The sequence below is a fragment of the Vanacampus margaritifer genome, chromosome 5 (assembly GCF_051991255.1).
Source record: "Vanacampus margaritifer isolate UIUO_Vmar chromosome 5, RoL_Vmar_1.0, whole genome shotgun sequence".
Lineage (NCBI taxonomy): Eukaryota > Metazoa > Chordata > Actinopteri > Syngnathiformes > Syngnathidae > Vanacampus > Vanacampus margaritifer.
The window spans coordinates 7,807,935-7,833,978 of NC_135436.1; the positions used below are offsets into that span (position 1 = coordinate 7,807,935).

Genomic DNA, 26,044 nt, shown 5'->3' on the forward strand with positions numbered 1-26,044 from the left:
GGAGCGCGTACGCATTGCGTGAAAGCAGTACGTGTCACTCATTACTAAGTTTTTAGAAATTAAGCAATGGCATACGTGTGTGTGCGCGTGCGTGTGTGTGTTTTATAAACCAGTGCTTGCATCGGCAGTGTTTATTATTCAGTGCATTATTAACTTTAAATATCAGCAACATAATTAAAAAATAGTTGACACGCCGCTGTTCTGATTTTTTGGTGCGTCTGTACTAGAGGTTATTGATGTAGGAAATATAAAATGTTTCCAAGTGCCCCCTGCAATGCGTTTGCCTCACGAATCCAGCTATTTTTTTCTATGATATACGAGTGGTCATGAAACGTACTTCGAACGCGAATGACGTACAGTACTTGTTTTGTTTTCTTTTGTTTCTCTCCACGCATCATTGTTGAATGCGCTGCAGGTAGGCTATGTGAGTCCACCAGTCCGTCCGTGGTTGACGGTGGATTAAATCATCTTCAATGAGAGGTGGTGAAATGACATTTTATTTTGTAGTCTGCGTGGCGAACGAGGCGTGTGGCTCCAGCGTAAGTTGTTTTATTTTGTAGTGTGCGTGGCGGAAAAGGCTTATGGCTCCAGCGGAAATTGTTTAACAGAGCACGGCTGGCTGCAGAAGGCAAGAGAAGATTCTGTCAGTGGTGACAGAAGCTCCCTGAGCAGTATCCAGGAAAAAATAAGCAGGCCTAATGATTTGTATACTGCTGGTTGCCGGCCACGGCACACTTTTACAGACTGAAATTAAGGTGAGGGATGTGTTCACTGCTGAAGATAATTAAACGTACCAGCCGACCAGGGCAAAGTCCACAGAGTCGATGTGGATGAGTCGCGACAAACTCTTGTGTCAGAACTCCGCTCATGTAAAATTAAGCTGTTATTCCCATGCTGTTTACCAACGAGTGAAATGTCAATATTAAAGTAATAAGTACACCCTGGGTTCTGGCAAACAAAGTATTTTGCATCATACCACGTATAATAAGAACGAGAAGATCTAACCAGAAACCAATGTTAAATTTATATTTTATTTTTATATTACTATTTCGCAATATTGTACATTAATTTAATAACCGATGCTCTAATTTTATTTTATGAAATTGGCAGCACGTCTTAACAGGACTTGTCTACCCGGCTCATCGCAGCACTGAACCTTTTTTTCATACCATGACTGTGACGCATACCTGTTGCCGTTTCTCCAAAAGTAGAACGCAATACAACAAATCATTTTTATTTCGCTTAATTTGAATACGGCAGTGGTTATTTTACGTTGACTGCTTGCGCTATTTGGCCGTGAACGCCTCTGATTGGTCAATCAACAGAGCGATGTACTGTATTCCTGGCCTGGCGGGATTCGGCTATTTTACCGTGATCAGTGGTTGGCCGTGATAGGTTATTTTTAGCTTGGTGTGTCCACTGCTGGGAAAAGGTTATTTTGCCATGAGTCTTGCACAATTGCACTTCACCCTTTCTCTGTCTTCACCAAGTTTTCACTTTGTTTTTGCCACCGTCATTACCAGCTTAACCATAGGATCTTTTTAACCATGAAAAAAAAAGTCATTAGTCATCAGTCATTAAAATCCTTCTTGAGGATTATTATCTAATAAGTGAATCATCTAAACACTTTAACTGAAATTGATGAGAGCATTAATCAACTTTTAATTTCAATATAGTTTACCTTTTCAAATGGTTCCTTATTGAGGTAACTTCATTTTAGGGCCTTTACATAGGTTGCAAATCCAGGTCCAGAAAGTAAAAACGTTGCCACAGTTTGGCATTAGCCCTTGATGCTAGCTAGCTAGCCGTGATAGGTTATTTAGCTAGTTTTTACTTTCTGGATCTGGGTTTGCCACCTCTGGGCCTTTAACACTTCCAAAACTTGAATATAGAATATTTGTCTTATTCCTAATTTCCTATGGAGGACCAAAACTGCCAAAATTCAAAATAAATAAATGATTAAATAAATAAATAAATGACTAAAAGTGAAAATAAAAAAGTATATAAAAAATATATAATTCGAAAATTAAATCCCCAAAAATAAATTTAAATGGAAATAAAAACAACAAAATATATTTATACTGTATACTGTACATGAATAAATACATTTGTATTTAATTTTTGATTCAGTTCGGGGTATGTACTCTGCCTCTCACTCAGTCAGCTGGTATAGGTCGATACCTAATGACAACAAGTGGTATAGAAAATGGATTGTAATATAATGAACACAGATGAACTCATTCACTCCCAGCCATTTTCACTGAAGCAGCCCCCTTCGCTCCCAGCTGTTTTACTGGATGTTGACTGATTTTGCAAGGCCAACAGAATGTTGTGTTCTATTGCTATAAAAACACACCAAAAGAAAGATTAAAGTCTCTTATTTCATTAGAAAAAAGTATATTTGTATCTGTTTCCATTTTGCAGCGATTAGGAACAGGTTTCATCATTATTCACAAACCTGTTGAAAACACTGACAATAAGAGCTTGCTCCAACATGGCCCTGGCTGATCTCTTATACTCTGCTGCCACCTGATGGCCATTTTTTTGTAATAACTACCTTTGCTTTAAGCTACCTCTTCAGGTCAGAAGCTGCATCAAAGCCTTCTGTATAAAAAAAAAGGGGGGGGGGGTATAAACATGTTGTTGTGTGTGAAGGACAAAGTATTAAAAAACATATTTATTAATAATTCATTCAAACCCAAAAACGTACTTGTACATTTTTGGGTTTGAGTCCAATTGTACATACTTTCAGGTCTGTATCGGAAATCTTAATGCAAACTTTAGGAAATCTATTTATATATTGACATTATGAGTTTCTATAACAAGTACTGTTATTCATCTCTCCTCAAGCAGAATGATGATACCGGCTTGTACAGTCACCTAATTGGGGTACCAAAGACCTTGCTTCCTGGCATTGGAGGAAGGAAGATTTTGGATTTTTGGTGGAAAACCGTCAACTTGTGAGTCTCAGTAACTGAAGAAGCTTTAAAGGGATACTTGACTTATCGAGCCATTTTCAGCAGTAAAAAGTTAATATTTTGTCCAGAGTGAATGTGATAACTTAATTATTTTTAATGTACAATTAATACCTTTAAAAACTATTTTTTCCACTTGCTGTCGAAGATGATCACCTGTGCTGAGGAAATAGTTAACAACGATCTTGGCTCATCTGTTTTCTGGGTTTGGTCAGCAACTGAGCCATGATTGGTCATTAACTTTTTACTGCTGAAAATGACTCAATGAGTCAAGTATCCCTTTAACATTGATAGTTTTCTCCATTCTTTGTCATGATGATGTTTACCTAACGTCATTTTGCTAATTGTATGTCCGCTCTGTCTTCAGGCGCCAGTTATTCACAGAGGTGTATCTTGTCACTAATGCAGACAAGTGAGTGCAGAAGCCGTACTCCTCCTCCTCCTCCTACTACTACTACGACAAGTACTCCTCCTCCTACTACTACTACTACTACTACTACTATGACAAATAATTCCCCTCCTCCTCCTCCTCCTTCTACTACTACGACAATTACTCATACTACTACTACTACTATGACAAGTACTCATACTACTACTACTACTGCTACTACTACGACAAGTACTCATACTACTACTAGTAGTACTACAAGTACTCTTACTACTACTATTACTACTACTATACTACAGGTACTACTACTACTACAAGTATTACAACATAAGTACTACTACTACTACTACTACTACTACTACTACTACTACTACTACAAGTATTACAACATAAGTACTACTACTACTACTGCTACTACTACTACTACAAGTATTACAACATAAGTGAGTGCAGAAGCCGTACTCCTCCTCCTCCTACTACTACTACTACGACAAGTACTCCTCCTCCTCCTACTACTACTACTACTACTATGACAAATACTCCCCCTCCTCCTCCTCCTCCTACTACTACGACAATTACTCATACTACTACTACTACTATGACAAGTACTCATACTACTACTACTACTGCTACTACTACGACAAGTACTCATACTACTACTAGTAGTATTACAAGTACTCTTACTACTACTATTACTACTACTATACTACAGGTACTACTACTACTACAAGTATTACAACAAAAGTACTACTACTACTACTACTACTACTACTACAAGTATTACAACATAAGTACTACTACTACTACTACTACTACTACTACTACAAGTATTACAACATAAGTACTACTATTACTACAAATACTACAACATAAGTACTACTACTACTACTATACTACAAGTACTACAACATAAGTACGACTACTACTACAAGTACTCCTTCTCCTACTACTACTACTTCTACGACAAGTACTCCTACTACGACGACAACAAGCACTACTACTACTATACTACAACTATAAGTGCTACTAATACTAATACTACTTCTACTACTACTACAAGTTTGATGTTTCCTCTGATTAGATATAAGCATTTTGAGCGCTGGGCCACAGCCAATGATTTCCCAGTGGAAAACATAATAAATGATGGCAGCACCACAGAGGAAGACTCGCTTGGCGCTGTGGCTGACCTGGAGCTTGTCATACGCAGTCGCAAGCTGCAAGACGACATCATTGTGGTAATAAGGATCTGTTGAAAATGAAATAAGTATCTGTGACATTTTCTGGCCTTGATTTCTCTTCTGTGTAAGCAGATAGCTGGAGACATGTTGTGTGCAGACCAAAACATAGACATCACACAAGTGATCCGTTTCTTCCGGTCAAAGGTGAAAATCATTTTGTGTTAAGGCAATGACACGTTCGTTCAGAATCAAAACTGTACTTACTTTGTGTGTGTGCTGAAGCCTGGAGAACTCATCATCTATTATGAGATGGAGGAAGGCGAGAAAAGCACCTCCAGGGGAATTGTGGAAGTCTGTCCTGATTCCCATAGGTGACAAGAAATATTCAGGAATTAAAATCAATCTCAAATAGAGACTGGGCTTGAAGTTAGTGTTGCCTTGTGATGCAGGATAACTCGTTTCTTGGAGAAACCCCGGAACGGGCTCACATCTTCTCGTCTGGCCACCGTGGTGTTCTACTGCATCCAGAAAGAGACTCTGCCCATCCTGTCTGACTTCATAAGTCCGAGGGAAGCCACAGACAAGTCCTTTGGAAAATTCTGGGTTCGTAAAAAGAAACATTGTGCTTTTTTAAAGAAGGCATCGCCAACCTAGAATAAATCACACTTTGTTGCTCTACCCCCAGCCCCCACCCCAAAGTACAGTGGAGCCTCTGAAGGCAAGCACCATTTGTTCTGGGATGCAAATCAACCACCCATATCAGCCATAGGAAATAAATCATATAAAATAAGTTCCAGGGTCAAAGTGTTGCTATTATAAAAGTAAATGTTCTTGAAAAGTTGTAAATAGCTGGCATACAAGTGTTAAATAAAAACAAAAAGTTAACTGCTAAAAATAAATAAAGCTACTAACCAGGACAGCCTTTAGGAAAGTGGAGCATTAAAAAAAAAAATATATATATATTTTTTCCAATCTTATTCAAATAGAGAAGCAAGTTAATTTTTGTATAGTAAAAAAAAAAAAGAAATAGGGATGGTCGATGGCTTTTTTTTTCCAGACTGATACCAGTCCGACTACTCAACTAGTCACCGATGCATAAAATTTCCCCTAAAAATAATGACAGATAATTTTAAAGAAAGACCTACATATCCGAATACAGCAGTTTTCCTTAAAATTGCATGAAATGAATGGCAATTTTTTATTCTTCTAATTTTTCATTTCTAGTTCCTGATTGTGAAAGGGCCACAAGAGGGTGGCCAATATCAGTAGCTAGGGCTGGGTTTAAAAAAAAAAACAAAAACGATATTGAATCCATTTTCCTTTTCAAGCCTAATATCGATTCATAAAACCATAGATTGATTATTTAAATAGTTCATTTTCCTTCATAAATTCTGAAGAAAATAAAATTTTAAATTCAATTTTTTTTGTATCTTACTGTTTTCTTACTCTTTCTCTTTACTGTTGACATGATTTTAAAAGTATTTTCTTAAATTTATGAAATACCTGACTTATTGCACTTTAAGACAATTCAGAATATTTTAAGTTTATATGTACAATTATTAAATTAGAATTATGAAAATATTTTCATCTCATCCTGGCTGATGTCAATGTTTGTGTAACACTTAACTGATTATAAAACATCTTCTCATAACTCTCATTAATAAACTAAATCATTTGACCAGTTGCTGCCTCCGCAAAATTTACTTTAGAACTTAATATTTGTGTATTTTTTATCATGTCATTGACATTTAAGAAGAATTTATGTTACATAATTAATCAAATCGGGAAAAATTGAATCGAACTGAACTATTGTGAATCGAAATCGAATCAATTCAGGAAATTTGAACCTATACCCAGCCCTATCAATAGCGGCCACTGTCGCCTGTATCGATACCTTAAGGCTAAGGCTGGAATCGGCATCTGCCCATTCCTTAAAGAATTTTCCTCATAGATTATGTTTCCAAATTGTTGGACTTCAAAGATAATCCACTTGTACTTTGGTAATGTTGGAAAAAGTTTTCTCATGGTCGAACAATCTTTCGTGATCCAAGCATTTTTTTCATAGGAGCGAGTCATCAACAAGAATCTTCTTGATGTGTTTGGAATGAAGCTTCCAACTGGTTTCCAGCTGATTGGACAAGTGGTATGTGTTTTGCTTGTATGAGTTGCAGCTCCATATATTAAAGGGACATTCAGTGATCTCTAGGACCATCAAGTGGTGAATAATTCATTCATATAAGAGAACGACTGTTTATGTCAATAGTATGCAAACAAATATGTTGTATGACATAAATGTATTTTTTTTAATATGTTGTGCTTGCATCCAGTGTCTGACCCAATGGGTCGATTGCAGCTTACGTTCCACAGCTGGGGCCTGCAGGTGGTCATCACTAACTCTCGAGATTTGGGCCCGTCGCTTGTCACTTTCTGCTTTGCTCTCGCAAGCTTTTACAAGCTTTTTTTTTTTTACTAGTTCCTCCCGCTATCCGCTCTTCTTAGCCACTCCAGCCTATGGCTCCGATTAACTCCTGCTAGCCGCTCTTGTTAGCTGCTTTGGCTAATTCAGGCTCACTCTTTCGGCATCACAACGACTGCTAAGTCGCCGTTGCTCGCTGAGATGCTTATTTGCTCACGCAAAATAAGAATTGGTGGTAGGCAGAGGTGGCAAATCCAGGTCCAGAAAGTAAAAACCCTGTCACTGTTTGGCTTTAGCCCCTGATGCTAGCTATCTCCCTAGCGGGTAACCGAGTACCATGGGAGCTAGCTAGCTAGCACCTGAAACTAGAAGTCCAGAAAGTAAAAACCCTGATGCAAGCTCGCTAGCTAGCTAGCTCGGTGGCAAAACCGAGTCCAGAAAGTAAAAACCCTGTCACAGTTTGGCTTTAGCCCCTGATGCTAGCTAGCTCCCTAGCAGGTAACCGAGTAACATGGGAGCTAGCTAGCTAGCACCTGAAACTAAAGACCCTGCCACAGTTTGCATCAGGGGCAAAACCAAGTCCAGAAAGTAAACACCCTTTCACAGTTTGGCTTTAGCTAGCCCCCTAGCTAGCTAGCTAGCTCCCTAGGGTGGCCAAGTTCGGTCCTCGAGAGCCACTATCCAGCCTGTTTTCCATGTCTCCCTCCTTCAGCGCAGCTGAATCTAATGATCAGCTCATCAGCAAGCTTTGCAGAAGCCTGATAACGATCCTGATCATGAATCAGGTGTGTTAGTGGGGAGAAACATGGAAAACAGGCTGGATAGTGGCTCTCGAGGACCGAACTTGGCCACCCCTGCCGGGCCTAGCAGGTAAACGAGCACCATGGGAGCTAGCCAGTTTTTTTTACTTTCGGTTTTGCCACCTCTGATAGAGGATTGCGAAATGTGGTCTTTCTTAACCACTGTAGTGTGCGTGCTCATGCGTGCTTCTAATGGTGTTTTTTGACCACTAGATGGCGCTAAGGACCACACATTGGGTCTTTAAGCATATATTTGCTCAGTAAAAGTGTCTTGCAGCGTATGAATTATTTATACTGTACATGTGGGATAATTTAGGAAGCAATTTGGTTTGTTATAATTTCATCAGAATCTCCAAAATATTGTCCACATAAAATATAACTGTCCTGATTAAATGTTCATTTACAGTCAAGCTTTACTGCTAATTTGAAAGTTCAACTGGATGTTGATTTTCTGGCATCTTATAAGGGAATTTGCATGTAAAAGTAACACCTGTATGTAAATGAGTGTCTCTTAACATCTCAGGGGCTGTCAGACTACACCAAGTGGCTAACTCGGTTCTCCACCAAGCAAAACAACAAAACCACCAGACCAATCACATTCCGGTCTTTTGCCAGGTTTGTGTAAAAACAGTAACAACGACCACAATTTAGGATTCTTATTGATTTCTATTTAGATGTTTACCCTGCAACCAAGAGCATGTTATCATTGCAATAAATTGTCTGATAATGACAGGGTTGGATTAATGGGAAATCCATCTGACTGCTTTAACGGGAAAACCATCGCTATGACCATCACAAACTTCTGGGCCGAGGTCACCCTTGTGAAAAGCCAGACTTTGGTACAGCAATACACACCCATTGGCGCACCACCACCGAGAACAAGAACTAAGTAAGTTACTTTGATATTACAGGTTCTCGTTCCTCATCCCCTCAACGACCCCACAGAGTTTGGAAGCTTACAAGATTTGTTCAGTATTAGTAGGAAAGAAGGGTGTGTATGATAACACTAACATATTACCATAATAATATATTATTTTCTGTTATTGTAACATGTGTCGTCTATTGTACGGTTCATCCCCTGCAGCTACTTTGGAGGCCTCCGGCTGCTGCAAGCAACCTGTAAGAAATTCTACCAGTTCTGCTGCAAACAAGGGTGAGATTTTATGGAAGCACTATATTGAATACTGGGGTGTCCAATCTATGGCCCATGGGCCATTTGTGGCCCACCATCCACTTTTAAGCGACCTTCGGCAAATACTAAAAATGACATTTTCCACTAGTAATTTTGTGATGCAAGTAAACTATTTACTATTAAATGAGTAACAACATTTCTCTTCACAACACTTTGGTGAATAAAGATACTTATTTTTTGCAAGCAAAAACGGTTGCCTGCACTTTCTATCTCTATCACATTCATGATTCCCAAGTAACGGCTTTCAAAATGGTCATCTCATAAAAGATTGCTCCAGTTTTGGTTCTGAAAATACAGATGGAATTTGACTGCTGTTCAGTGCAGCAGCAGTTATTTTCTGGTGGCTTACAGGGTCTCGACCACCCCAAAATCTTGTAAAATCCCAAACCGTTTGCCTTATAGAAAGCTGTACAGGTAGCAGTAAAAAAAAAAAGAAAAAAAACTAGGGCTGTGCAATTAATGAAATTCTGTTAAAATTTCAATTATTATACTCAACAATTACAAAATCAGCATAATCGCAAAAAAATAATTATTCATACTAATTTTTTAGTTGTTTAAATTGATACATTTGCATCTTTTTTAAATTTTAAAATAACTAATTTAATACATTTTGTTTAATCCAAAAGGACCTTGCATAATTGTAGTGTATTTTTGTTTTTTTGCGTTTAAACATTGTCTTTGTTTTGTACCAAAAAATAAATGACCGTCGTACTGCACAGTACACACACACACACACACACACACGCACATATATACATATATACAGTATATATATATATAAATACTTATTTTTATATATATATAAATTCCGTTTGCTCCAAAAGGAACTTACATAATTATAGTGCTTCTATTTTTTAAATTAATCTTAATATTTTTAAATGCTTAAAAATTTTCTTGTTTTGTACCAAAAAATACATTAATCGTTTGAATAATCGCGATTTCCATTATTACCAAAATAATCGTGATTATAATTTTTTTCCATAATTGAGCAGCCCTAACACTTACAAATAAACAATATGTAATTGCTTGATTGACTTATTTGGTGTGCTTGATCAATTAAGGTTGAAAGAAAATTCAAACTGGCCCTTGCATCCTTAAATTTTTCTGGCCCTCGGAGAAAAAAAGTTTGGACACCCTGCTGTTCACATTTAAAGCAAGAATAGTCATCATTTTTATCTTTGAAAAAAATATCATCATTCACCAACTCACGACTAAGAGGACAGCTCGTCTTCAAGGGGACATATTAGCAGGGGCGGCCATCAAGAATGTCGGTCCATTTTCCGGCACCACTAAATCGTAGTCAGCGCATGTCGCCGGCAATTTAGTAATTTACATTGTGTGTTTCACCACTGATGTGTCCCTTCCACGTTAATCTCCGCAGCATCGCATTGGCAAAGCAGAACTTCACACTCAAGTATGACACAAATATTCCACGACAAGTGGTGAGTGTCTACGTCATGTACTAATTGCCTCACAACCAAGAGAGTAAACAAAAAGAGGAACCTAAACGTCCTTGTCTGTCTTGTCTGTCTTTGTTGTAGGGCCTTGCTGGGAGCAGGTTCCTAATTTTATTTCCACGTGTCATCCCATTCAAATGGCGTAGGGCTGGGTTTTAAAAAAATCGAAAAATCCATATTGAATCAAAACCATGAATCGATTGTTTTATACGTCTCTTTTCCCCATAAATTCTTAAGAAAATTTAATTTTAAAGGCCATTTTTTGTCCCTTACTGTTTTCTTGAAATGTAATGTTCATATGAATTTGAAACTATTTTCTTACATTATGAAATACCTGACTTATTGCACTTTAAGACAATTCAGGATCTTTTTCAATAATATTCAAAAATATTGAATTAGAATATGAAATATTTTCATCTCAGCCTTGCTCATGTCAATGTTTGTGTAACACTTATAGGATCTTTGTGCAGTTTGTCACTTTTTACTCGCGACTGCCACCTCTGGCCCAAAGCGTAACTGCAGCAATTGTGTCAGGCGTTCATGGTGCGCGTGCAAGTACGTGCACGATCTTAAAGCGACAGCCACAGTTAACAAACAAAGACATGACTTCAAGTAAGGAAAGAAAAACTCAGCCCCTCCCCAAAGAAACTGTGGAGCGCACTCTACTAAAAAGGGAAGATAAAAGCTGATAGGTGCAGTCAGAGTAAAACAGTCAAGGCTCTTTGTACTCATCTGGGCATTGGTGGAGCATGCATGATGTAGAAAAAGCTTTAATATTACCTTTTAAAATGGCACAATGCACCTTTAAGTGATTATAAAACGTCTTACTTTCATTAATAAACTAAATCATTTGACCAGTTACTCCCTCTGCAAAATTTACTTTGGAATTTAATAGTTGTGGAGTTAAGAATAATTGATGTGCCATACTTAATTGATTTTGGATTGAATTGAAGTGAATCAAAGCAAATCTGGAAAAATCTAAATTGAATCGAACTGAACTCTTGTGAATCGAAATCAAATTGATTGAGGAAATTAGAATCGATACCCAGCCCTACTATACATGTTTACATGCTCTTCAATGCAAGATGCTCAAGTTAATGTATGTTTTTCATTTTCATTTACATGAAATATTTACCTGGTCTTGCAATATTCTGTGCAGCGCCATCGTCTCAGCTACTCTGAAGTGTCTCATGAAGTTTTACAACCTCACAGATAATGTAAGGAGGTCAAGTATTGACCTGACACTGCCTTACTGATACTTACGTCTGTCTTTATTGTTACCTCCTCCAAGTGCATAGTGTTGTCATTCCAAATGATTCAAGCTCATTGGAGATTTTATTTACGGTATTAATAAAATATAGGACTTTCGTTAAAATGGTTTGCAATCAACAGACAAGAACAAAATCAAAGTTTGTCTATTGAAAGACTGAACATTTTGCAATTAACTCATTCACTCCCAGCCATTTTCACTGAAGCAACCTCCTTCGCTCCCGGCTGTTTTACTGTATTTTGATTTTGCAAGGCCCACAGAATCTTGTGTTATGTTGTTATAAAAACATGGAACCTACCAAAAGAAATATTATAGTCTCTTCTTTCATCAGGAAAAAAGTATATTTCTATCAGTTTCTGTTTTGCAGCAATTAGCATTAGAATATAGCTAAGTTTCATCATTATTCACAAATCTATTTAGAAATTGGAGTAAAATAGTTTTTTTTTTCCAACATGGCCCTGGTTGATCTCTTATACTCTGCTGCCAACTGATGGCCGTTTTTTGTAATAACTACCGTTGTTTTAAGCAACCTCTTCAGGTCAGAGGGTGCATCAAAGCCTTCTGTATGCTCTTGCATAAACAAAACATTAAAAAAAAGTTTAAATGTGTTTTTGGGACCATGCAATATTTAAAATATAACGTCTTTATTCGTTTTTGGGAGCAAATTAGTTAAATGTAATTTATACTGGGGCCTGTATAATTTCGATTCCAACTACTATGCACACATAAGAAAACATTTTGGTACCCTTCTGTTAATGAAAGAAAAACATTATAAAAGAGAAAAAAAATAAGAATTGTAATAATAAATGAAAACAAAGGAAAATTAACCAATGAAAATCACATACTGTCTAAAAATTGTGGTTAAACAGAATTTCTTTTAAAAACAAACTCATCAATTTTGTAGCTTTCAATGAGCCTTCTGCAGCTCTCAGCAGGTATTTTGTCCCACGTTTCATAAGCCAGCTGCTCGGGTTGTCTCAGGTTTGAAGGATGCTTTGACCAGATGGCACATTTAGGCTTCTTCCATAGATGTTCAATGGGTTTAAGACCTGGGCTCATAGAAGGCCATTTCAGAATAGGCTGATGTTTCGCTCTTAGCCATTCTTGGCTGGTTTTAGCTTTGTGTTTTGGGTCATTATCCTGTTGCAAGACCCACAACCTACAACTGAGACCAAGCTATCTTGACAACAGGCAGCGTCCCAGAAGTTTTGTGGCATGTCAGCATGCAGTTTTATTTTATTTTATTTTTATAATTTAATGGAAGGATGGATTTATTTTCAACAGTGGTGTCCTCCTTGGTCGTCTCCCATTAAGTCCACTGTGGCTCAAACAACAACTGATCTGACATTTATGTACCTTGACCTTGGAGTTCACCTTGAATTTATTTTGAGGTTGTTTTGGGCTCTTTTGTTACCATTCGTATTTTCTGTCTCTTCAAGTTTGTCGTCATTTACCTGTGGCGAGGTCCAGGCAGCAATTTTTATTTCTGAATAATATGTCCAAGTGTGGGCACTGGAACAATTAGTTGCTTGGAGATGTACATAACCAAAATGTTCTTTCTAATCACCTTCGCTTTCTCTAGTGCATGTTAAGTGTAACATACACTGTCACCAAAAATTACAGTGACTGCTTGTCATCAAACAAATACGCCGACTGACTGCTTAAAAATTTGAAGTCAGCTGTGGTGCTAATTGTGTGAATGCTGAAGCATTCCCAAATATGTTATTGTGATTTTTATTCTCCACACTTTTTTGCTGTGAAACAACTTCCACTTGCTTCAAAAATTCACGCCTCTCAGGGTACATATTGTCTGATTCCACATTACTTACAGTATTTGCACAATTTAACGTTACAGATCACTTTTTCCCCATATATTTTCAATGGGACTGACATTGAACATTTTCTAAGTCCCACGCTTGGTGAGGTGGGGGGGTGGCTGTGTGTGTGTGTGTGTGTGTTGGCTGGGTTGTGGTGGGTGGGGGGAGTGATGGGCTGTGGGCTGGTGGGGTGCCTGGTGGACCCGCCGTGCCCCGTTGTGCTGTGTTGAGTTTGGGCCGCGAGCTGTGTTAGAATGGGGGGGCGCTCCGGGCTCCTGGGTTTGCTATCCGGCCGGTGGCCCCTGCGGGGCCCGGAGGTTGTGCTTGCTCTGTCCTGGCCGGGGTCGACGGCTCCCCTCATTGGTGGAGGTTTTCATGCATGCCAGATCCACCACACCAACATCTACCGAAATTCAAACACAATCTGCTTCTTCCTCTGGTCGTTAAATCGGTAGAGGCTGATATCTTTGGATCTCACTCTGCTTCATCTATCCTTCCTTCTTTTCCTCAGTATTTCCTTTGGCCTCTTGAGGTCTCCCTAATTTGTTGGATTTGACAAGTTTCTGGGGTTGGTGAAAGATTCTGGTTGGTAACCCGGTGGGTAGTAGGTGATGTCTGGTCGGCACTTTTCTTTCTTTTCTTTGATCCTTCCTCTGGTCTCCTGACAACCTCACGACTCGCTAGATTCTGAAGTATTCCGTTTAGGTGAACGGTATGGGATTTTTTAATAGGTTTTAGGTGAATTAATGAGCACGCACACACCCGCACATGCACATACTCATGCACATACAAAAAAAAAGAAAAAGAGAGAGAGAGAGCAATGATGATGACATGTCGAATCGGTAAGATTACCGAATGAACAATACTGAACTCTCTCTCTCTCTCAAAAAAAAAGTTATCTTTCAATGTACTTTATAAGCACATACATTCAAATCTTATCATTCAGCTAATAGCATTCAGCTTTTCAGCATTTCCACGCACAGGGATGTGATTTTTCCGCTAATTCGCGGAATTCCGCTTTTTTTACCTCCCCCCCCCCCCAAAAAAAATTCAGATTTTTATTTTTTATTTTATTTTTTTTTTTTTTTTTTAGTAGTTCATTGTGTATGCACATGACTCCGACAGATAACATCTTCTGCTATAACAAAGACATTTGTGGTATGCTCTAATATGAGTTACTTTTCATTTGGTCATGATACAATTATTTGTTCATAAAATTTGAACTCTTCAACATTATTTATGTGTTAACTTAGTAATCACATTAGTTAGATATGATGATATTCTCAGTGATAGTTTTTAAAAGCAAAGGCAGTCCAATGTTTTTGAATGTGACTGATTCTGAGTTGACTAAAACTGCCATTTTATATGGGATAGTTCAATATACATTGAAAATTTATGCTTTTGTTTTGTCTATTTCTTTGTCATGTGAGTGCATTGAAAGTACTTAAAAACACGGAAAACCCATGAGCTCCGGGGGGCTTCGCCCCCCTTGTCCCCCCACCAGGGCACTATGACCCTGGACCTAGCTGGGTGCCAGCGACCCCCAGACCCCCGGCTAAATTTTCAGATAATTTCACTTTGGTCAAATCACATCCCTGGACGCAATTTCTGCAGAAATTGCACTTTGTCTAGTTACAAGACATACCTTTGTTAAACATATCCTTATGGTCAAATTATTGTCAATCTTTTCTACCATCTTTTTTGTTCAAGCCTGTTCCATGGGTTTGTTTGTTAAAATAATTCTGTTGAACCACAATTCAATTTTCATTTACAATTTTCAATTCAAGTTTCATTGGTTAATTTTCTTTACATCTTGACTAGGATTATTTTTCTTACCCGAGTTTTGTTTTTATTTTTAATATTAACAGAGATTTACCAACAACTTTGTCAATGTGTGTATGTATGTTTGTTACCACTGTATCTGGAAAAAAAAATTGATCAAAATCACAAAACTCAACTGCACTTGGTGGGAGTCACATTCAAAACAGCTTTCATTTTGAACTCTCATATTAAGATGATTTGATATTAAACATTGACAAACTGTTTTGTTTACTTACATACCAGGACCTCCCAAAGCCAGAACGAGCCAACTTCATTCTTAATGTGGAAACTGATGAACTCTTAATTACCGCAGGCCTTCAAGATAGAGTTGCACAGGTAAGTAACCCCACTTAAACAGGGCTGAACTGGCAATCTGGCGTACCGGGAAAATGCCCGGTGGTTCGACAGTCATCATGGGGCCAAACAATGCTGTTAAAAGAATATATTCCTTCTCTTTTACTTATTTTCCAAGAGCCCGAGCCCCATCTTAGAGTGTGCGACCCACTGTTTTACCTTTGCTATTGACAGTTGTCTGTACAAGTCAAGTTTTGCTACGTACGCATTTACAGACAGGAAAGCACAAACTGGACCATCACGCACATATATTAAAACCCTTATGGCGAAATATTTACAGCTCTATTCCATAATATTCCTAAACCTAACCACGCATACAGTATCGACATGTTATGAGTATGCTGCAGCCACAATACCAAAACCCTACTATATTTTAATTACAATATTGTAGTATCACTGTACAATGTTCCACTCTTAAAACCAGACTCTGTAGTAACCAACTCCTGGCAGCAATTATGGAATCACTGCTCCTGTGTTGAGTAAATGTACCTACAGTGCAACTTCGGAGTTTGAACGTCTCGGAACTCGTACAATTCGGACTTCAACCAAAAAATCGGAGTAAAAAATGCCTCGGAGTTTGAACTGGTGTGAGGCCGAAAACTTTTACCTCCAAAATAGTCCATTTTCACGAGACCCCAAAAATGGCTTGTTTGTTTAACCATTTGCATTGCATCATCAAAAAGAGTAAGCCATTTTCAACATTTACCATTGGTAAATAGTTTATAAGATTTTTGAAAAAAAGATTGACAAATCAACCAATTGTGACTTAAGAGCAATCGGTCCAATGCCAGCGATATACAGTATGGTGTACTATACACTTTTGCAGCTAAAAACACGTCAAACGATTTACTAAAAGATCTTGGAGTGTGTTTGTGTTTATTTTTGGTCAATCCATCTCAAAGATAATGCGACATCAGAGGACACTAATGTTGAATTGGAGGGCTCACAATCCCTGTAATAGTTCAAAGCTATTTGATGAGGTTGAGATCAAGACTGTTGCCCCACCAGACCCTTCAACCGATACTTTTTATGGCGTATACTTTGTGCAAATGGTCGCAGTCATGCTGATATACAATCTATCAGCTCCCACAAAGTTAGAAACATGGAATTATCTCAAGAAGATCTTAGAGGTCTCGCACTCCACCTTCAACCCTTAAATTATTTATTTGATTAAGAGCTGTGTGTCACCACTTTTGTAATGTAATGGTGTACCTGTTTGTCATTACTCCTATGTACGCAAGCAGTAGCAGGAAAATATGATTTATCGTGCAGGTCTACGAAGGTTTAGTCTACATGGACTTCAGCAAGAAGCTCATGGAAGAGCAGGATTACGGTATTCACACCACTGTACAGGATGTATAAATAGATATCAAAGTACAAACAGGTTTATCGTTTAAATGGACTTCATATGTGTGGTCTTTTAGGAAACTACATCTCTTTAGATATGAGTGACTTGCCTCCATTCTGGTTGGCCTACTTGAGTGACCCCAGTGACTCTGGACGCATTCATAACAACGTACGGCAACGCTGGCTAAGTGGTAGGCTGATATATCCTTTTTCAGGCTTCTTCTTCTTTTTTAAATGCAGTATAGTGATTCCTACCTTCAATTGCGTGGGTTATGTTTCAGACCACCCCTACAAAAAATGAAATCCGTGATATAGAAATACTCTCCCCTATATAAAAGCTCTCTAGGCATGTTTTTAGAGCATTTTCACCACTTAGATTTTCAAAATGTCTTTAAACACACTTGTAAAACAATGCAAACACATTTAATACATATATTGAGAGAGAGCAAGAGCACTGAATAACACAAATATTGTACAAGCATTGTAGTGTGGTTTACAGTCAACTGTAGCTGTTTACAGTAAACAAATATTTTTTTGTCAACTAACAATCTGAACTCATTCACTCCCAGCCATTTTCACTAAAGCAACCCCCTTCGCTCCCGGCTGTTTTACTGGATTTTGACAGATTTTGCAAGGCCCAGAGAGTATTGTGTTCCATTGCTATAAAAACTTGGAACCTACCAAAAGAAAGACTAGAGTCTCTTCTTTCATCAGGATGAAAACTTTTTTTTCTATCTGTTTCAGTTTTGCAGCAAACCTTCTCAAAACACTTGGGGGGAAAGTATTTTTGCAACATGGCCCTGGCTGATCTCTTATACTCTGCTGCCACCTGCTGACCGTTTTTGTAATAACTACCATTGCTTTCTACAGTCCAGAGGCTGCATCAAAGCCTTCTGTATGCTCTAGCATAAAAAACATTTTTAAAAAAAACAACCCCGTATGAATATGTTTTTATTACAGGATTACAGCTGAGGGGCAAGTACCAATGCCGGGTTATCGGTATTGGTGCCGATACCAGTATTGGCTGCCCTCTTGTGGCTTTTTTATGATCAGGAACTAGAAATTAGAAGAAGAAAAAATTGCCATTAATTTCGTCCAATTTTAAGGAAAATGCTACATTTGGATATACTGTAGCTCTTTATTTAAAACTACCCGTCATTGTTTTTTGGGGGGAATTTTATGTACTAGTGGTGTCAGTATTTGGTATCGTGTCAGTGACTATAATCAAGAGTTGAGAACCCGTCTTGGTATTGGTCTGAAAAAAAGTGGTATAGAACATCCTTAATTACAGCAGATGACATTCAATTTTTTTTCTCCAAAAACTAGGCTGTGCTGCAATACTTCAGTTTTGTTCATTTTCTTTCAAATGTACACAGTCTCAAACTGAATCAGCGCTCACTTGTGGTCAATGGTAGAATTGCACCCAATATAAACAAGAGTTACCCAAAATAGATTTAACTGAGCAGCAAAAATAATTCAAATCCGCTGCACACGTATTTTAGTAACATGCAAAACTCCAAAAGTCAGAAAACTGGAATCAGTCATCATAAGATCAGTCGTTACCTGAAAAAGGTACACAATGTTTCATGCCGTTTTATAAGCCATATTTTATATTGTATAGCTTAGGGCTGGTCAAAAAATCTAATTCATTCCATTACTTTGTCATTTTAAAAATCAAATAATTTAAAATGAGCTAAATCGGGGTAAACTCTTGAGTTCTTCTGGATTATTCAAAGTTTATGTTCTTGTGTTAGTAAATCAATAATAAATAAATGTTTTTTGGGTTTATTACTTTGATTAAAATAAATTAAAATCGTAATTTTCCAGAATGTTGTGGAAAAAATTATTTTTGGGCCATTTCGCCCGACGCCTAGTATAGATATTTCTTTACAGTAGTCTTAACGTGAATAGTGGTTGCCTATTGGTTCAATATTTAGCATGAGTTGTCTTTCTTCAGGGGAGCCTCTTGTGGTCAAAGCCATGGAGACGTTTGCCCAACTTACTGATCAAGCCAGGTATATCAAGTCACCAAGTCATGCTTTTAATGTGTGTTTTTTTTCTTTTGCTTAGATGACTCTTTTCAGAAATGATATGACTTTTTTTTCTTTTTTTTTTTAGATTAAAAAAACTAATAATTAACAAGACCATCATTTCACTTTAACAAGTGGCTGAAAGAAACGTTCCATCTGTTCTCTCAGGGTGGCTCTAATGGAAAAAGACTGGAACCGTCTCGCGGAGCTAATGGACCGCAACTTTGAGCTAAGGAGGTAAACCGTCTAGTCTGTTGCATTAGTAGGATTGGAAAACTTTTTGTAATGCACAATATTTTCCACATACTAAAATCGTTTTTAAATGTGTAAAAGACATGTTTGTGACATGAATTCGTCAAAATTGACTTTGGATCTAATATTTTTGCTGTCCCGAAATCAGCTAAAAAACGCTTTGTTCAAAACAGCCTGTTTTAGAGGTGTGTCACTTTTATGTAAATAGCGAAACCAGGCCATGCCCAGGCCATGCCCAGGCCATACCCTTCTCTCTTGAAGGGGCTGTGATTTCGGTCATGGTAGCCATGTGCTAATGTTGTGAATGGCAATGGAAACGACTCAGCCATGGCGAGCAGAAGCAGTGTGGTACAACCGTACCAATTTAAGCCAGACAGACATGTCTTTTACACATTTGTGAACTATTTTAATATGTGGAAAAGTGGCATCACATTTTACCGTAAGAAAAATTAGCATTACGTTACTATAGAGACTGTTTTAGCGTTAGTTTGCGATTGTCTAAGCAGTGGTTATTTTGCCATAACCGGCAACTCTTCTGCGAGTGTTAGTTTGCCATGAATGTCTCTGATTTGCTGTGAATGATTGTAGACATTTACAAGCGGTTATGAATAACACAAATGTGCACATTTAGGCCACTGCGCGGTCGCAACGTGCAATCCGTCTCGTCAAGACCACTTAGCGGCCGGTTAGTATCACAAAGTCACGTCAACTAGGTGGTGAGTTGCCAGTCACGGCAAAATAATCACCGCGGATTGTATCTTGGCAAAACAATACACAACCGCTTCAGTATTATCCAACCACTGCTTGATCATATCTGTCCTCTTGTAACCAAACAACCTCCACACGACAAATGTAGATCCTACTTTAGGCACAAAAAATACACCGGTGATATGGTGCAAGGTATGATATGGCACATCTTTAATTGAAAGGATAGGAAGGAAGGGTAAATTAAAATAAAATGTTAAATCTTTCACGTTTGCAGTCGTGTCATACACCGGGTGCTTTCATTAACAAAACAGTTCTTCAAGAAATGCTGTCGGCACACGTCCTTCAAAAATAAAATTAATCCACTGTCTTCTCGAGACTCCGACATCGGAACTAGAAAAGCACTGGGATGCTCATTTCTCTGCTTCTCGAATTTCATTGGGGTGACAAACCTTTACCACAGGCAGTGCCACTAACCCGAGGGGGCTGGGTCGAGTGCACTTCCGTGTCTTGTTGACCTCACCAAGTCACGGAAGTTTAATCTGCTCGTTTGAAGCACACGTTTTAGAAAGGAAGCGAAAGCTAAAGAAGTCGTGGACTGACTTTTTTCATACCTGGTTGAATTGTAGACAGGCCGGGGGTGCATATTAATGATTGAAACCCCCACTAAAGTGCATTTTCATACCCTGTATTTTCTTGAGGCTAGATATTTCTACCCAAAGTTTAAGTGGGAAAAACAGCTTTCAACATCAAGAGGGAAAAACCTTTACCTTAATTTGACAAATTAAACAGCTAAAAGGACGAGACTAATTAACGTTGATACAAAGGACATATTTAAGAGAGTTTTTTTCTTCAGTAGCAAGGTTAATAAGCTAAAATTTAATCATGGGAAAAGAAAAACCTTCCTTGAGCTGTCACCTTATCGTGGGGTTTCCCAATGATTTAGGAGTATTGGGGTGCCGAACCCCCTGGTACAGGCTGTTCGGTCCTTCTACGACCATTGTCAGCGTTTGGTCCGTATTGCCGGCAGTAAGTCGGATTGGTTTCAAGTGAAGGTTGGATTCCCCAAAGGCTGTGCTTTGTCACCAATTCTGTTCATAACCTTAATGGACAGAATTGCAAGGCGCAGCCAAAACGTTGATAGGTTCTGGTTTGGTGGCCTCATTGTTACATCTTTGCAGATGATGTGGTACTGTTGGATTCATCAAGCCACGCTCTCCAAATCTCAGTTGGAAAAGGGTGGAGTGCCCTTTCCAGGTTGGGGATGAGCTTCTGCCCAAAGTGGAGGAATTCAAGTATCTTGGTGTCTTCTGCATGAGTGAGGGGAGGATGGAGAGGGGGATTGACAGGTGGTTGAGTGCAGCACCTGCAGTGGTGCAGACTCTCTGTTGGTCTGTTGTGATGAAGAAGGAGCTGAGCTGATAGGCAAAGCTCTTGATTTATTGTTAGAGCTACAGTATATTTGGACCTTCACTAAGGTCACAAGCTGTGGAGCTCTCCCTTCGAGATAGGGTGAGAAGCTCGGACAGCCAGAAGGCCCTCAGAGTTGAGCTGTTGCTCTGCTTTATTGAGAGGCGCCAGATGAGGTGGTTTGGGCATCCATGTGTCCTGGACGCCTCTCTGATGAGGCGTTGCGGGCATGTTCCACCAGGAGGACGCCCTTGGGACAAACAGGACATGTTGGAGACACTATGTCTGCTGGCTGGTCTGGGAACACCTTGTGATTTTCCTGGAAGAGGTGGAGCAAGTGGCTGGGGAAAGGCAAATCGGGCCGACCCCAGATAAGGAAGGGAGGGAAGGAAGGAAGGAAGGTGTAGAGCCACATAGTGACAAGCATGTTTAGACTAAACAGCAAAAACAAAACCTTCTCCAGGTCCCTGTACTCTGATGAGTCCCTTGGTCCCGGCAACCTCAAGATGGTGGCGTTAGCGAAGCAGGTAGGCACTGTATAAGTTCACATTTTATTCAACAACATTCAGTTTCACATTTGTGTCTTTCTTATGCTCTGTGGTTCTTGCAGTTTGGCTCAGCTGTGAAGTTACCTGGCAGCGGAGGGGCAGTGGTGGGATTGTGTCTTGACCCAGAAACACTAGTAAGATTACGTCTCAAAATATTTCCAATTGCCTTTGCCTTTATTGAGGGCAGTGGTGCTCAAACTTTTTACATCAAGTACCGCCTGTAGGACCCTGTAATATATTAATTTCCTGAAAATGTAATAACACCTGAAAATGTAATGCAATTTGTACTTTGTCAAAAATGTGGTATTAAATGTTTCAGAGTTTATTTTAATTCTCAACATTTTTAACACTGACTGATTTGTATGGAGGTCAGTGTTGGAGTTATTTGACACAGTTGATTGATTTAGTGTTAAACCAACTCTGCAGAGAGTTAATCAAAGTAAGATCCACCCACTTGATTAGAACTGTTCTGCCACAAATACTTCTGGATATGATATATTTAATATAATATTTTAATTAGATATTACATTATCGCTATTTTTTATTTATTTATTACAAAACCAGTCAGAATATTTGACCACATTATTGGTCACATTTTCAGGTGTTATTATTACATTTACAGGAAATGATTGTTATAGGGTGCTACACTGCCCACAGAAATGTTTAGCTCTCTAAGTGCCGCCATCATGACCAACATTAACATAGTCGTAAGGTACAGAAGGTGAGGTTTTAGTCATAAAAATCACATGTATTGCACCTAAGTTAAATATAACTGAACTGTACTTAAAAAATGGACTTTACTTGAAAAGTTGAAACCAAAAAAAGGTACTGTACGAGATTTCATGTTTTTAAATGTAAATTTTAACTGTATTTAATTCAGTGATGCTTTCGCATAATATAAACCACATCATTTTGAACATGAAAAAAATGTTTGGAGTCAACTTTATCAACTCTTTGTCAACTTTACTTACTGTTGTATGACTGAGTAGGACAACACCTAAACCTCAATCATGCGCCACAAAGTCTGGGAAGCTTGTCTCTAACACAGAGGTGGGCATCGAGGGCCGCAGTCCTGCAGGTTTTGCGTGTTGCCCTTCTCCAACACAGCTGATATATGATCAGCTCATCAGCAAGCTCTGCATAAGCCTGATAACGACCTTGTTGATTGGAATCAGCTTGTGTTGGAAGTGAGAAACCTACAAAACCTGCAGGACTCCGGCCCTCGAGGACCGAGATTGCCCACCTGTGCTCTAACACTTCAGCTGAACTTGCTCAAGGGTCACTGTCACTCCCTTTCCTCTTTTTCAAATCATATCTGTCATGTCTAGGGTTAGTGTCTTATAGTGATCACTCTGTGAATAACTGCTGTTCATTCAAGTGTGTGCAACAGCTCTTTTCTCTAAGTCAGTTGGGATCAGAAGTGGCAAATCCAGTTCCAGAAAATCCCTGACAGAGTTTGGCTTTAGCCCCAGGTGCTAGCTAGCTAGCTCCCATGGTGCTCGTTTACCTGCTAGGGAGCTAGAGCTAGCATCAATGGCTAAAGCCAAACTGTGGCAGGGTTTTTACTTTCTGTTTCTGGATTTGCCACCTCTGCTTGGGATATCTCCAAATCCTCCCATGACTTTAAATATGTGGTAAAAGTGATGTTGGTGAAGATTAACAAAGCTTGAATTTACGTAGCTTCCTAGTAAGTGCAACAGCTACTAGAGGTGTGCGTTTGACTATATTTTGTCGTTCCGTTATTCATAAGCGCCCTGGGTACACATCTGTCATTGTCCGTCTGACAATTTTTCAATCATTCACTGTATATCATTAAAATGATCTTTTATGTTACGTAGCTCCTGTACATACTCAGAAACTGCTAATGTATTACATCATACTTGTGTGTACCACAAAGTTTACATGAGTCTTGCTATTCCTATGCAGGTACTAACTAGTAGCATACATAGCATATAATTAACATTTGGAAGAATCCCACCAGGATACACACTATGTTCAGTTGCCAAATTTGCATCTGTATTTGTGTAAACTTAACATGTTTATACTAAGAACCAAGTTGGTACAGCTCGCTTACTCGTCAGCAGTAAAACCAGCGATATCTACTTGTCTGATGTAACTTTTGTCTTTCCCATCAGGAGCAGTTGAGAGAAGCTTTCCAAGAGGCCGGCTGTGTCTTCTGCGTCATCACTCCATACAATCCATCTGTCAACACTGTCACCAGTCAACCGTGATTGTCTCCCCAGGAATCAAGCCAGCCTGCTCAAAGCCAACAAAGGCAACCTGAGAAATATCAACAAATGTAAATGCAAATATGTAAATTGGTACAAGTTGGTGCTAATATGTCATACGCAATGCCTTGAAAAAGTACTCGATTCATACCCCTTGGACTTTTTCACATTTTTTTGACTTTTTGCACCTTACATTACCACAAACGGCAATGTTTATATATATATACTGTATGTCCCGTGCCCGTTATTTTGTTTTGATTAAATTCTTGTAATTTTTACCAAAGTCAGACTTTTCATTTGAAGTGTGATAACTTAGTCATTTGTGAATATTTTTTTCACTTTCAACCGCTCAAAATGTTCACTGGCATCAGACCTATCTATACATATATATATATATATACATATATATATATATATATATATATATATATATATATATATATATTTATTTTTTTATATATTTTTTTTAATGCCCCCTATGGACAATAATAGCAGTATTATGCTAACAGCGAAATTAACAATGGCAGTTTTCTGAATAGCACAAAATTCTTGTAATTTGTCCCAAATCTGGCTTTCCTATGAAGTGTGATAACTTAGTCATTTATGAATATTTTTTTCACTTTATTCCGCTCAAAATGTTCAGTGGCATCAGACCTATCTATACATATATAGTTTTTATTTTTATTTTTTAATGCTCCCTATTGGCAATAATAGCAGTATTATGCTAATAGCAAGACTAACTATGCTGTGTATATATATATATATATATATATATATAATAAAATACTAATTTGAATATGACATAGAGGCTCAAACAAGTCCATAAGTCATAAGTCCACATCCCACACCTCGTCATGCTCATCTCCGTATTCATCGTCATCATCCTCTTCCTCCTCCGGCATTCAAAGTCCAAGAGTAGACTCTTCAACCTCTTCCGAGCTCTCCGAACTAGCGTCCAAATAAAATTCTTCTTCGGAATTAGTACTTTCAAAAACTAGCCGAATCGCATCCTCCAATCTTTCTAGCAATTGCTACCAGTTGTAGTGAAAGAAAAGCGAAGTAGTGATCATCGCAAGAACAGCGACCTCAAAAATGCCCAGAACCAATAAGAGTAAAGAAATTCCAACACCCAACCAGTAAGAGTTGAAATTCAAACAATAACAGTAATAAACAAGTGCAACATTTTTTTTTTTTTGCATTTGTGGGCAGTACCTTTGTATTTTCTTGTGCACACCTGCAAAAATGCATGCCCAAATAGACTAAAAGTGAGCTCAGACATATCAACACCAAACTTTTTTGTTATGCCAACCGTTTTTATCACATTCATTTTGACCAATCTGAAGCGGGCTTTGCACAAGCAAATTCATTTATTAGCCTATGACCCCACCTAGTGGATTTTGGGTGTTAACACTCTCAACACACAAATTCCTCTATTTTCATGTTTTTGACTCGTCAAAGAAGCGATTGCATCAGTAATCACGGAAAATGCATTATAACACATCAGGTTTACACCATATCAAAAACTGTGAGTCAATGAGCCAAAATCGGGCATTATTACAAGAATTTCGAGTGAATCTATGTGTGTATATATATGTATATATATGTATATATATATATATATATATATATATGTATGTATGTATGTATGTATGTATGTATATATATATATATATATATATATATATATATATATATATATATATATATATATGTATATATATATATATATGTATATATATATATATATATGTATGTATGTATGTATGTGTATATATATATATATATATATATGTATGTATGTATGTGTATATATATATATATATATGTATGTATGTATGTGTATATATATATATATA

The 26,044-nt window shown here is 38.1% G+C and overlaps 1 protein-coding gene across 3 annotated transcripts; it reads left to right on the forward strand.

Moving 5' to 3' along the window:
* The first annotated feature begins 608 nt into the window (after positions 1-608).
* On the forward strand, positions 609-24,471 carry gkup (glucuronokinase with putative uridyl pyrophosphorylase). Of its 3 annotated transcripts, none has more exons than XM_077565921.1 (23): positions 609-755; positions 2,851-2,960; positions 3,343-3,387; positions 4,445-4,598; positions 4,674-4,745; positions 4,824-4,912; positions 4,991-5,144; positions 6,607-6,684; positions 8,281-8,372; positions 8,491-8,596; positions 8,669-8,748; positions 8,842-8,910; positions 10,331-10,391; positions 10,491-10,507; positions 11,566-11,623; positions 15,558-15,650; positions 16,941-17,001; positions 17,093-17,206; positions 18,973-19,030; positions 19,214-19,282; positions 21,876-21,939; positions 22,023-22,094; positions 24,096-24,471. In XM_077565921.1, exons 1-23 carry the CDS (start codon positions 699-701, stop codon positions 24,189-24,191), a joined length of 1,869 nt encoding a protein of 622 aa, XP_077422047.1. In that variant the 5' UTR covers positions 609-698; the 3' UTR covers positions 24,192-24,471. The 3 variants fall into 3 exon arrangements, with proteins under 3 accessions (XP_077422047.1, XP_077422048.1, XP_077422049.1); XM_077565922.1 differs by having other exon boundaries at positions 2,854-2,960; XM_077565923.1 differs by lacking the exons at positions 21,876-21,939; positions 22,023-22,094; positions 24,096-24,471 and having other exon boundaries at positions 19,134-19,279.
* The last annotated feature ends 1,573 nt before the right edge of the window (positions 24,472-26,044 follow it).

What these genes read in the sequence shown, in the direction of transcription:
- gkup (XM_077565921.1), top strand. Translation starts at nt 699, where the DNA reads ATGATTTGTATACTGCTGGTTGCCGGCCACGGCACACTTTTACAGACT. An exon ending in CATGGAAGAGCAGGATTACG is followed by an intron (nt 17,002 to 17,092) that starts GTATTCACACCA and finishes GTGGTCTTTTAG; the next exon opens with GAAACTACATCTCTTTAGAT. An exon ending in TGGTGGCGTTAGCGAAGCAG is followed by an intron (nt 21,940 to 22,022) that starts GTAGGCACTGTA and finishes TGGTTCTTGCAG; the next exon opens with TTTGGCTCAGCTGTGAAGTT.